At 51.8% G+C, this 13,843-nt stretch overlaps 2 protein-coding genes across 2 annotated transcripts in view; both read left to right on the forward strand.

Moving 5' to 3' along the window:
• LOC104636655 (protocadherin gamma-C5-like) overlaps positions 1 to 13,843 on the forward strand; it is a 231,919-nt gene that overhangs the window by 159,488 nt on the left and 58,588 nt on the right. The window lies entirely within an intron of this gene.
• LOC142603800 (protocadherin gamma-A10-like) lies at positions 246 to 3,186 on the forward strand. The gene is given in 6 exon segments (XM_075766143.1): positions 246 to 895; positions 897 to 965; positions 967 to 1,308; positions 1,310 to 1,771; positions 1,773 to 2,135; positions 2,137 to 3,186. Coding segments are annotated over 6 exon segments (2,814 nt in total). The 5' UTR covers positions 246 to 280; the 3' UTR covers positions 3,100 to 3,186.

Here is a 13,843-nt window from a genome sequence, read left to right on the forward strand (position 1 = left end):
ATTCATTCAAGCACGTCTGCTACAAAACGCTGTGCAATTCGTGGTGGAGATGCTACTTTTGGACAAATGGCATAAGACTCGCAATATTCTGCACGTCACATTAAGAAAAAACAATGTTACTTTACATATACGCTATTAGCAATTCATTTGTTCTGTGCGGTAGAAAGAACACAACCACGAGAGGCCTCTGCCTTCTTCCTGGCCGTGATCGCCGCGAAGACCGCAGAAGAGACGGGCTGGAGAGAAGCCCACGCAGGAGATCGCCGCCGGACGGGGAGGGATGTCCCCGTGTTGCCTGTTCCGTGGCCGCGAGCTGCCCGTGGGCAAGGCAGATCGGGCAGCGCTGGGCAGCGGTCGGTGCCTGCAGTGCCGGGAGGAGGCTGCGGGCGCCGCTGTTGACCGAGGAGGAGCGAGAGGAAGGCCGGAGCGCTGCAGGCAGCCCCGCCCGCTGCGGCCCGACTGGCTGGCTGGCTGGCTGTCTCGGCGCCCGGGCGGTCTGCGAGCGTCCCCGCGGTGCGGAGCCGTGCTGCAGCGAGGCGGAGGGGCCGGCGGCAGCGGCCGGGAGCGGCGAGACAGAGCCGGAGACAGACGCCGAGCCGGATCGTCGGTGGGCGGTGGTGCGGTGGCCGGCGGTGGGTCGGCGGCGATGTGGGCGGCGGGGAGACGGCGGGGCCGGCGTGAGCGAGCCCTGCTGTGGTGCGTGCTGGTGGCGGCGTGGGAGGCGGCGCGGGGGCAGCTGCGCTACTCGCTTCCCGAGGAGATGCCGAAGGGCTCGTTCGTGGGCGACGTGGCCAAGGACCTGGGGCTCGACCTGCCGGCGCTCCGACACCGCGGCGTCCGCATCGTAGACAGAGGTCGGACGCAGTATTTCGCTCTGCACGGGAAAGACGGGACATTTAGTGACGGCGGAGAGGATAGACAGAGAGCAGCTCTGCGAGAGCGTTCAGCAATGCGTGCTGCGGGTGTGAGGTGTTAGTAGAGGGTGAAATGCAAGTTCACGGTATCGAAGTGGAAATCACGGACATTAACGACAACGCCCCCAGCTTCCGGCATGCAGAAACGGACCTGAGAATGAGCGAGACGACAGCGCCGGGGTCGCGGTTTCCCCTGGCCGAGGCTCACGACCCGGACGCGGGGTCGAATTCGGTGCGGAGCTACGAGCTGAGCGGCGACGAGCACTTCTCGCTGGCCGTGCAGGCGGGCCCCGGCGGGGATCAGCGTCCCGAGCTGGTGCTGGCGAAGGCGCTGGACCGGGAGGCGGCGGCGTTTCACGAGCTGGTGCTGAGGGCGAGCGACGGCGGCGAGCCGTCCGCGGACGGGCACGGCGCGGATCCGCGTGGCCGTGCTGGACGCGAACGACAACGCGCCCGTGTTCAGCCAGGCGGAGTACACGGTGCGTGTGCCGGAGGACGTGCCCCTGGGCTCCGTCCTCGTCACCCTCACGGCCACCGACGCCGACGAGGGGATGAACGGGCACGTGAAATACTCCCTGAAGAAAATCACAGAGAAAGCCTCCCAGATTTTCCAGCTGGACGCCGAGACGGGAGCGATCACGCTGCTGCGGAGCCTGGACTTCGAGGAAATCTCCTCACATGAACTGGAGGTGCAGGCACATGACGGAGGAGAGCTTTTCGATACGGCGAAAGTCGCGATCACGGTGACAGACGTCAACGACAACGCACCCGAACTGAGAGTAACTTCGGCGCTGAGCGCGATCTCCGAGGACGCGCCGTCGGGGACGGTGGTGGCCCTGCTGCACGTGCAGGACCGGGGACTCGGGGGCGAACGGCGAGGTGCGGTGCAGCATCGCGGAGCGGCTGCCGTTCCGCCTGGAGAAGACCTTTGAGGAGTACTACCGCGTGGTGACGGCCGAGGAGTTGGACCGTGAGAAGGTGTCGGAGTACAACGTGACGGTGCGGGCGGCGGACGGCGGGTCGCCGTCGCTGTGGAGCAGCGCGGTGCTGGCGCTGCGGGTGCTGGACGTGAACGACAACGCGCCGGTGTTCGCGGAGGCGCGCTACAGCGCCCGGCTGCCCGAGAACAACGCGGCGGGCGCGCTGGTGCTGACGGTGCGGGCGGCGGACGCGGACTGGGGGCAGAACGCGCGCGTGCGGTACCGGCTGTCGGAGGGGGCGCGTGCGGGGCGCGCCGCTCTCGTCCTACGTGTCGGTGCAGGCGGAGACGGGCGCGCTGTACGCGCTGCGCTCCTTCGACTACGAGGAGGTGCGCGAGGTGGGGCTGTGGGTGCGGGCGGAGGACGGCGGCGCGCCGGCGCTGAGCAGCAACGTGTCGGTGCGGCTGGTGATCGTGGACGAGAACGACAACGCGCCGCAGGTGCTGTACCCGCCGCCGGCGCCGGCGCCGGGCGCGGGCTGGGCGGGCGTGGAGCTGGCGCCGCGCTCGGCCGAGCCCGGGGCGCTGGTGGCCAAGGTGGTGGCGGTGGACGCGGACGCGGGGCAGAACGCGTGGCTGTCGTACGAGCTGGCCAAGGCGACGGAGCCGGGGCTGTTCCGCGTGGGGCTGCACAGCGGCGAGGTGCGCACGGCGCGCTTCCCGCTGGCCCGCGACGCGGCGCGGCAGAGCCTGGTGGTGGTGGTGAAGGACCACGGGCGGCCGGCGCTGTCGGCCACGGCCACGCTGACGGTGGTGCTGGCCGAGAGCGTGGCCGAGCTGCTGTCGGAGCTGGGCAGCGCGGCGGCGGCGCCGGGCGAGCCGGCCGGCAGCCTGACGCGGTGGCTGGTGGTGGCCGTGGCCGCCGTGTCCTGCCTCTTCCTCGCCTTCCTGCTGCTGCTGCTGGCGCTGCGCCTGCGGCGCTGGCGCCGCTCGCAGCTGCTGGCGGCGGGCAGCGGCGCCTTGCGCGGCGTCCCGGCCTCGCACTTCGTGGGCATCGACGGCGTCCGCGCCTTCCTGCACTCCTACTCGCACGAGGTGTCGCTCACCGCCGACTCGCGCAAGAGCCAGCTCCGCTTGTCGGGCGGCAGCTGCTGCGACACCCTCCCGGCCCGGCCGCCGCCCGACGAGCCCCGCGCCGCTGCTCGGGGAGGACCCTGCCGGCGCCCGCCGCGCCGACCCCGCCGCTGCCCCGGTGAGTTCCTCTGACCGCGCTTGCTCCGCGACGCTTCCCTCCGCTGCTCCTCCGCCCTTTCCCCCGCGCCGTCTTCTGCAAAGCTTCGCTCAGCAGCGCGCTCTGCGCTGCCGCCTCTTGCTCGCGGGCGCTGAACGTGGGAGTGGGGGAGGCAGCAGGAGCGTGGGGCTGCCCTGGGCTGGGGTTTCGTTCCAGCGGGGCCCTGGGGGTTGATCACGCGCCAGCTGCCGTGGCTCATTTTGTCCCCTGACGGCTGTACTTCCGCTTTTCCTGCCAGCATGAGCTCTTCGGGGTGGATGTGTCGCCCGATTAGCAGGTGGGAGGTGGCAGCAGCGTGGGCTATGTTCCCGACGGCGCACGTGCTCGAGTGGGGGGAGAGTGTCTTGAAACGGAGCGCGAAAGGCCCCGTGTCTAACTGAGCGGCTCGTCGTTTGCGCTCTTCTGTTTAACAAAGAGCTTAATGAAGTACTGAGGACAAAGGGCATAATGGGAGCTCTGGGAAGAGCAAAGTGTGTATTGGCGACCTACTAAACACCTTAATTATGCACGTACTCTAAGTGCCTTCATCCAGAAGGCTATGTTCTGATCCCTTCCTTTCTGCAGCTGTTAACTTCTTGCCTTGCTCCCTGGAATGATCTGCTGAAGGTGGGCCCCTGTCTCTGACAATGTCTTGAGCACCAAATCTGTTACATTTGCCTGACTGTCCCGTACGTGCTTTTCGTGTGTAGAGCTGTAAAGAGGAAGACTTCCATAGACGTGTTTCCTTAAAAAGGTACTGGAGGAAATGCTCTTGCTTGTCACAGGCACGTGGTGAGAAGTCAGGAGTTACCCGTGGTGAGGAGAAGTTATCAGTGCAACTTTTCTTTCCATGGAGCCTGTCTGCAAATGATGATGATCATTAACAACTGTGCAAGCTATGAAGTGTTTGAGGAGAGTCTTGGCGGTGGCAGTTATTGAGCATAGAGCTACATTTTGCATTAAGATTTAAGCGTGATATATCTTCCAAGTTGCCCCTGTGTTGAAGCAGGATGATGGTGTCTTTGAGTTGATACTTTGACAACTGAGTGTTTATCGGGGCTGCATATGGCTTATGTGCTTCAATGTAATTCAATATATATTTATATATATAATTCAAATGTATTTCAAAATATATTCAATATGTATTTCTTCAAAATCGTGTTATGAGCGTGCATCCTTGCTGTGATCCTTGTTGTCAGGTAAGGAGCAGTGGTGCGTGCAACTTTTTCTTTCAACGGTGCCTGTCTGCAAAGGTAGCTTTTGTGTTGTGTGATGTTTGGGCAGGGGGACAAATTCTGTGTGTCCAGAGACAGGGCTGCTGAAGAAGTTTGCTGGGGTGTAATATGAAAGGTCTGAAAGATGTAAAGATGATGTAAAAGTTCATTTGGTCTTAGTTATTGGGTGAGGCCCACCGTTGTGTTTCCCTGCATTTTCCTCTTCTTCATTGTCCCGAGACTTGACTTGGAGGAACTGTGGCTATGGTCTGTGGTGTGAGCTTCTGTGCAAGGCTCCTGTGGACTTTTTACCAACTAGATATGGTAGCACTTGATCTTACGTAGTTTGTTATTATCATTGAAAGCAGTGTGTGAGGAACAGCATACTATATATTCTTAATAACTGCACTCATTAGAAAGATTCTCTTCGTTTTCTGTGCCCCTTACCAGCCAGTGAACAGTTTCATTCATAGGATGGGTCTATTCGTAATACACAATTGTTTTTGTCCTGAATGGCATGTTAGGTGAGGTGTTTTTCTCAAGTTTGTCTTTGTTTCACTCGGTTATCACTCCTGTGATATCACACGTGCTTGTAAATTATGAGGGTCAAAGACCATGATGGAAGTTGTGAAAAGTTGGGAGAGGAGAGTCCGGGGATGTGTGCATGAGGAGGTGCTGAAGGACCCAAGAGCTATGCTTTGCTCCTTTCCCTGTTCAGTGTCCAGGTGTAGTATCAGGCACTGTGAGTTTCTTCTTCCCAAAGAAGTTTGGCTCGAAGAGGTGTTATTCCTTCTGTACTGGGAGCCCTGGAGGTTCATTCTGTGTGTTTGCAGGTTGTCTGTCAATTCTTCACAAACAGCTTAATTACGTACTCTCGGATAAAAACCTAGAGTAAAGGGAGCTTTGGGAAGAGCAAATTGTGTATGCGCTATCTACAAAACCCCTTTATTATGCACCTTCTCTAAATGCTGCTCATCATTTGTGCTCTTCTGTTTATAAAGAGCTTAATGAAGTACTTAGGGCAAAGGCCATAATGGGAGCTCTGGGAAGAGCAAAGTGTGTATTGGCGACCTACTAAACACCTTAATTATGCACGTACTCTAAGTGCCTTCATCCAGAAGGCTATGTTCTGATCCCTTCCTTTCTGCAGCTGTTAACTTCTTGCCTTGCTCCCTGGAATGATCTGCTGAAGGTGGGCCCTTGTCTCTGACAATGTCTTGAGCACCAAATCTGTTACATTTGCCTGACTGTCCCGTACGTGCCTTTCGTGTGTAGAGCTTTAAAGAGGAGGACTTCCATAGACGTGTTTCCTTAAACAGGTACTGGAGGAAATGCTCTTGCTTGTCACAGGCACGTGGTGAGAAGTCAGGAGTTACCCATGGTGATGAGAAGTTGTCTATGCAAGTTTTCTTTGCATGGAGCTTGTCTGCAAATGATGAAGATCATTGAGAGCCATGCGAACTGTGAAGTGTTTGAGGAGAGTCTTGGAGGTGCTGTGTGTGTGAGGAGGTACTGGTGGAGATGCGCATGTTGCTTGTGAATTCCCAGGGTTCATTGCTGGACTTGATCAAAGGAGTCTGAAGGTGTTTCATTTTTGGAGATCCCGCTGCTCAGATTCCAAGTGGCCAAGCTGTGGGTTCATCAGTTTACTACTTTCCTGCTGCATGATGTTTCCCCTGAATGACAGTTATTGCGCATAAACGTGCAATTTACGTTAAGATTTGAGCATGATTTGTTTTCCCATCTGCCAAAGTATGATGATGGTGTCTTTGAGTTGATTCTTTGACGACTGGGTCTTGATCGAGGCTGCACATCATTTATGGACTTGAGCACATTTTACAATTCTTCAAAACAGTGTTATGAAAACAATGTTATGAGCAGAGAAACCTCTTTGCATGCATCCCTGATGTGATCCTTGTTGTCAGATAAGGAGCAGTTGTGTGTGCAACTTTTCCTTCAGTGGTGCCTGTCTCCATAGGTAGCTTTTGTGTTGTGTGATGTTTGGGCAAGGCATCAATTCTGTCTGTCCAGAGACAGAAAAAGTTTGCTGCGGTGTAATGTGAAATGTCTGTAAGATATAGAGATGGTGTAAAAGCTCAGCTGATGGTTGTTGTTGAGGAACCGTGGCTATGGTCTGTGGTGTGAGCTTCTGTGTGAGGCTCCTGTGGACGTTTTACCAACTAGACATCCTTCCTGTGTACCGACTGCAGTTGACATAAGCTGAAATGTTCAGCTATGATTCCCTCACTTCTGCAGGTTTCCTCTTCTTGCCTTCTTCATGGTATTTTGGTGGTGGTTTGGGTTATTTTGGTGTGGGTTTTTTTGTTTGTTTGTTTGGTTGATTGGTTGGTTTTGTTCTGGTTAAAAGCTGGGCCTCATTCTGGCTGGTAACTCTCGCAATAGCTGCCAAGTCAATATATCTCTGTTTCCCTAAAATATTACTGAATGAAATGCTCTTTCACCTGTGTGTCATAGAGCCAAATTATTGGATATTGTCTGTGGTGGTGTAAAAAATATAGAAGCTTAGCTATAAGAAAACTTATATTAACTAGAAAGCTGCTTAAGGCCTAGAACTGTTTTAAAGACTATAATCGTGGGAAAGGAGTTTGTAATCAAAGTAATAGGTAATGAAGCTAACTGACCATGGCAATGTACAATGCTGCTACATTCCTTGTACAGTCCCCACCCAGCTGGACAATAGGCCTGGGAATATTAATCTTATGAAGTAAGTTGTAACGGACGAGTGTATCCACAGCAAGGATACTGCACATGCCCACAAGAAGAGGGTCATCCAGCGAACATGGGTGCGAGACCACTGACGACCACCAGAGACCCCTGAGGACCACCCACTCAAATCACTGAGCATGCGTGATGGGGAGGAGAGCATGGAAATGGGTTCCAAGAAATGATTATCATAGGACTGCCTATTCTCGGAAAAATAATGAATATGTATATTTTGATTCTATATAACTTGTATGTTGGTGATCACCTGGCATGCACGTTTGGTGGAGCTATTTCCCCCGTGCATCCAGCGCTGCAATAAAGCAAACCGAGGGTAACTCACGTCTGGTAGATTTTTCTTTAACAGGTGGAACTAAAGGCTGTGAATACAGAGGAAGGAGGATGAGACACTGGCTTCCAACTGGGAAAATACATCCATCAGTGTGGTTTTGGCTGAGCAATGGTTTGATTTCATGCCTGGTTAAGTTTAACCATGGTGAAGTTGACCATGAGCCAAGAAGGCCAATGGTGTCCTGGGGTGCCTTAAGAAGAGCGTGGCCATCAGGTTGAGGAGGTTATCCTCCCCCTCTACTCTACCGTAATGAGGCCACATCTGGAGTTCTGGGCTCCCCTGTTAAAGAAAGTCAGGGAACTACTGGAGAGAGTCCAGCGGAGGGCTTTGGGGATGATGAGGGGAGTGGAGCATCTCTTGTGTGAGGAAAGGCTGAGAGAGCTGAGCCTGTTTAGCCTGGAGAAGAGAAGACTCAGAGGATGGGACCAGGCTCTGTTCAGTGGTGCCCAGCAACAGGACAAGGGGGAATGGGCCCAAACTGGACGACAGGAAGTTCCATGTGAACATGAGGAAAAACTTCTTCACTTTGAGGGTGACCGAGCACTGGGACAGGCTGCCCAGAGAGGTTGTGGAGTGTCCTTTTCTGGAGATGGTCAAAACCTGCCTGGACACAATCCTGTGCAACCTGCCCTAGGTGAACCTGTTGTGGTAGGGGGGTTGAACTAGACGATCTGCAGAGGTCCCTTCCAAGCCCTACCATTCAGTGATTCTGTGGTTCTGGTGGCAAGGCCTGTGCCATTCATGCTGTGACCCTGGATTCCCTGTCCTCAACGTCAGGGAATGACAGTCCTCCAATCAGAAAGTGTTTGCACAATAAATGTGCATGTAGAATGATGGCGCATGGGTAAAAGGGCTCCTGATTCCTGTGTGAAAGCTCCTTTATCCATCTCTGTCTCCCTGTAAGATTGTGATGCAGATTTTCTTCATACCTGTAATTACACTTGCTTTCAGGCCTTTCTTTCCTGGAAGGTCATGTTTCCCATTTCTGGATATTGCTTTTGCATTTGAAAGCGTGCGTGGATTTTTGCCGCAAATACTTACTTCAAACACTTAAGAGAGAATTTTAGGTGTGAGGAAAATGAATCAGAACCTAAAAGAGAATCTGTTGCAATTTCCCAGAAGACCTAGCTTGAGAACGAGGCTCATGATAAGATGATTATGCCTATGGCTTCCTTATTGTGGCAGATAAGCAGGCCTCATATTGGAAAAATGGCTGAGCCCTGTTGACTCTTTCTTCAAATGAAACTCCCTATGGTGCAGTCCAGAGTAAGACTTTAGAGCCACACTTGCAGCGTGAGATACGAATGACTTGCAGGTGGTCTCAGGGATGGATTTCCACACGTGCAGTGAAGAGCAAGAAGACTGCCCGGTGAGTTTCTCTGACAACACTTCGTCTTATCATGCTTCTTGCCTTGTTTGTCTGATTCATGGCCTTGGGTTTTTTTCATTACCTGGTCCTATATGGATGTAGGTTTACTTGTAATTATCAGCATAGCTTTGTTTAGCAATGTGTCATGTGTTAGTGCCTCTTGCTCTTGCTAGAGTGAGTGTGAAAGGCAGGAGATGTGAGGGTCTCTTTGTGTTCTGTTATTGTTTCGGGGAATAGATGTAAACATGATCTCTGTAGAAGTCACATCTCTGTGGAAGAGTGTGTGTGATAAAAGAGGGGAGGAGATTCCCCCTGCACCATGCGTTTGATGAAGCCGTTCTCTGTTGGGTGACCACTCCTCTGGCTGTTTATCCTTTGTGAGCTTTGGAATCCTTGTTTTTCTTGTCAGAATGTTGGTGAGGAGACAGATGGCCCTCCCTTCATGGTGTGAGCGTAGTGCATTATCGTCTCCTGACGGAAGGAAGGCAAAGCTTTGTTCAGCAACGTGCTGTGTGCTGGTGCCTCTTGCTCCCGGGAGGTGAACGTGGGATTGTAGCTCAGCCTTGCAGCGTGTGTGGGTGGCAGGAGAAGTGAGGCTACTGTTTTTATCACGTCATAACTGTGTTACACACTCTTGACTCTCCCAATCTCTCCTGGATGACAGCTTCTCTTCTACTTTTACAACCTGTGTTTTTCTTCTCAGAAGTGTAGCCAAGAGATAACGTAGCTTCATTTTAGCACAGAGCTGTAAAGATATGTGATGTGAGGTCCGTGGGTGATGCTGGTGCATGTTGAAGAGTAATGGTCTGGGCAACCGGCCCTTTGATGGCAAGTGCTTGCCAATTGTATATGGGAGAAAGAACACTGTGGAAGTTGTGAGGGGTTGGTGACACGAGTCCTGGCAGGTGTTTTGTGAGGGACTGTGAAAGGACACAAGAGAGATGGTTTGCTGCTTTCCCTGTTCAGTGTCCCGCTGTAGTAGTATTGTGCCATGGAGTTTCTTTTTTGCAAGTAAGTTTGGGCTAAGAGAGGTCACTGCAGCTGCATTGGGAGCCCTGGGAGGTTCCTCCTGGTTGTTTCCAAGCTGTCATGATGTTTTTAACAAACAGCTTGCTTCTGTACTTAGGGCAAGTGCCATAATGGGAGCGTTGGGAGGAGGCAATGATATTTTCCTTCCCTACTACTAAAAACCTGAATTTTGTACCTTCTCTAAGTGCCATAATCTAGAAGGACGTGTTCTGATCCCTTTTTTTCTGCAGGTGTTAACTTCTTGCCTTGCTCTCTGGAATGATCTGAAGGTGGACCTTTATTTTCTGAAAAAGTGTGGAAGATCACATCACTACTTTTACCTGCCTGCCCCGTACATGTCTTTTGTGTTTAGAGCTGTAAAGAGGAAGACTTCCATAGACGTGTTTCCTTAAAAAGTTACTGAAGAAATGCTCTTGCTTGTCACCGGCACCTGGTGAGAAGTCAGTGCAGGATCAGCAGGAGACTGGCCTGGAAGGAGGACATGAGGGGGTTGTAGGCTCCACCTGGCTGGCTGGTGCTTTAATGTCATGCCTAGTGCTAAGGCCTCTGACACTTAGACTGAGCCCCCTTTTTTCTGCATCCCGAAAGGGGTGACCAAAAAAAAAATCCCCTGATGCGTTGGTCTGCAAGTAATAGCCATGGAAGTGCAAAAATGACTCAGGGCTACTATTTCTAGTAATTACTTTCTGAAATGTTACTTTTCCATCTGTGTGTCCCTGTAAGACTCCAATGTAGATTTTTGTCCTGGTGGTGTTAAGCTTTTCCCAGCCTTGACGTGCCTTCAGGTGTCCTGAATGGCTCTTGCTCAGATGACGTAACTGCCCATGGGCATGATGGTGTCTTTGAGCTGATACTGGTAACTGAGTCCTTACCTGGGCTGCCCGTTTTACATTTTTCATGAGTGTGATGGGCAGAGACATCTCTATGCGTGCATCTGTGTTGTGGTTCTTGTTCTCAGATGAGGAAAACCTGTGAGCACAACATTTCCTTCAATGATATCTGTCTCTATGCGTGCATCTGTGTTGTGGTTCTTGTTCTCAGATGAGGAAAACCTGTGAGCACAACATTTCCTTCAACGATATCTGTCCGCAAAGTTATCTTTCCTGTTGCGTGATGCTTGGGCAGGGTGAAGCATTCTGTCTACACCGAGATAGGGCAGGTGGAAGAGTTTGCTGTGGTGTAGTTTGAAACATGTAAAGGGTTTAGTTTCTCCCAGTTGTTGTATGGGTTCTGTAATTCTGGGCCTGTGCATTTTTGTTTTGTTATTGTCCAAATTTACTCCCATGTGTCATCCTCCCATGTGCTTTTCACCAACTAGATAATCTTCCTGTGCAGCTACTACAGTTGAGATGATCTGAAATGTTAACAATGATGCCTTCAATTCTGTAGGTTTCACATTCCTTCCGTGATTCTTCTCAGGCTCAAAACCTGGGCCTCATTTTGGCTGATAGCCCTTAAAAGTAGAGATGGGTTTTAATGATCAGGCTGGGGAGCAGTTTCCATGCGTACCGTGGAGGTGTTCAGCTGCCAAGACAAAGACTTTGAAATACTTCTGTTTCCCTAAAATTCCTCCTGTGGCTGATGCATGGGCAAAAGTTGGGTGTTGTCTTTGGTTCAACTATAGGCTGTGAATGGAGAGCAAGGAGGGTGAGAGGCTGGCTGCCAACCAGGAAAAGAGGTGGGTCAGTGTGGTTTTGGCTGGCAAATTGTTTGATGGCATGCCTGTGCCATTTATGTTATCATCCTAGCTTCACTGTCCAGAAAGGCCATGGTAATCCTCGGATAATAAAGTAAGTGTGAGCATAAGTGTGTACCTGGAAGGATGATGCATGGGTAGAGCAGGTTATAATTCCTCTGTGAAACCTCCGTTATTCCTCTCTGTCTCCCTGGAATGTTGAGGTGTAGAGTTTCCTGACACTTGAAGTGACACATTACTTCAGGCCTTTTGTTCCTGCGAGGTCGTGGTTCCTTTTCGCCATTTCTGGATAGTGCTTTTGCATTTGAAACTGGGAGCGTTGTTTAGCAGCAAACACTTACTTCAACCACCTGAAGACAGGACTTTAGGTGTGAGGAAAATGAAGCAAAATCTAAACCAGAATGTCTTGTATTTTCTCTTAGCTTGAGCAGGAAGCCCATGATGAGCATTGAATCTGTAGGGCGATTAACGGGCCACAGAGTGGAAAAAACCAGGTGATGAATAGTTGAAAAAATGAAACTCCCTACTGTGTAGTGCAGAGTAAGGTTGAAAGTTGCACTTGTAGCTTGGGACCTGAACGACTTCCAGGTGCTGTGGGCAATGAATTTCAATGTCCACAGCGAAGCCCGAGACGTCCTCGCAGTCACTTCCCTCTGACAACTTTTTCTCCTTTGAGGCTTCTTGTGTTGCTTGTCTCGTTTTTGGTTTTGCCAGAGATTCCCCCTGAAGCTGATGGCCTGATGACCTATTGTCTCTTGGATGATGGCTCCTCTTTGATTTTAGCTGTTTAACATTTGTGTGCTTTTGAATCCTTCTCTTTCTTCTGAGAATGTTGGTGAGCAGACAAATGCACTTCACTTCTTCCTGTAATTGTACTGCATTATCATCCCATGATATGTTTTTCCCAATTATGAGAAGGTCAGAAGCAAACCTGCAATTTGTGTAGGGCTGGAGAGAAGACAGAGGAGCTTGGGGCGGGGGGAAGTACAGAAGTTCATATTGTCATTTTCCATGAATGTGTCCTTGTAAGACTACGATGTAGAGATGTAACCGTTAACACAACCATGTGCCTCATGTAGTACAATGTAGTTTGAGTTGCTTCTGCTCAGTAAGTTTGGCCTAAGAAATGTTGTTATTCCACCTGATCCGTTCATTCCTGTATGTTTCTAACTCTTACCTTGCTTGTTGTCGTGAGTCCTAGGCATACGTGTGCTCACAGAGGCACACTTGTCTGCAGTGGAAGAAAGCAAAACCATCTCTAGTGCAGTGCTGTAGAGTGGTAGAGTGGCAACCCAGCCTGGCCAAGGTTTCCATGAAGAGACTGGGCGTCAAGGGGACAAGGCATGCAGAGTGTCCCCTACATGGTCCCCCAAAAGATGGTGGCCACTCAGTTGGAGAGACATGGGTTTGACTGTTGGACTGTTAGATGGAGAAGGAACTGGCTGGCTGGCTGCGTCCAAAGAGTTATGCTCAGTGGCTCAACATCCAAGTGGAAACCAGTGACGTGTGGTGTTCCTCAAGGGCCTGTACTGGGGCCAGGACTATTTAATATCTTCATTAATGACAGAGACAGTGGGATTGAGTGCACCCTCTGTGAGCTGCTTGGTGCAGTTGATTCACTGGAGGGAAGGGATGCCATCCAGAGGGACCGTGACAGTCTGGAGGAGTGGCCCGTGCGAACATCATGAGGTTCAAGAAGGCCAAGTGCAAGGTCCTGCACCTGTGTTGGGGCAAATCCCAGCTTCAATACAGGCCATGGGATGAATGCGTTGAGAGCAGCCTTGTGGAGAAGGACTTGTGGGTAGTGGTGGGTGAGAAATGGGACATGAGCTGGGAATGTGCCCTTGCTGCCCAGAAATCCAGTTGTATCCTGGGCTGCAGGTCGAGGGAAGGGACCCCGCCTGGAGTACCGTGTAGAAATCTGGGGCCCACTCTACAGGATAGACATGGACCTGTTAGAGCTAGTCCAGAGCAGAGCTACAAAAATTGTGAAAGGGCTGGAATGTCTCCACTCTGAAGAAAAGTCTGGAAGAGTACAAGTTCTTCAGCCTGGAGAAGAGAAGGCTCTGGGGAGCCCTCAATGCACCTTTTCAATAGAGAAAGGGGGCTCATGAGAAAGACGGAGAGAGAGTTTCTACCAGGGCCTGTTGGGACACGGCATGGGGCAAGGGTTTTAATCTGAAAAAGGGTAGGTTTTGATTTTCCATAGGGAAGAAGTGTTTTGCAATGAGGGTGGTGAGACACTGGAAGAGGCTGCCCAGAGAAGCTGTGGATGTGGCACCACTGTTCAATTTCCCATTGTCAGCCCCTGCAGTACGGAGGCACAAAAGTAGGAATTTTTGTGACTTGGGAAAATAAT

The sequence above is a fragment of the Balearica regulorum genome, chromosome 14, assembly GCF_011004875.1.
Source record: "Balearica regulorum gibbericeps isolate bBalReg1 chromosome 14, bBalReg1.pri, whole genome shotgun sequence".
Classification (NCBI taxonomy): domain Eukaryota; kingdom Metazoa; phylum Chordata; class Aves; order Gruiformes; family Gruidae; genus Balearica; species Balearica regulorum.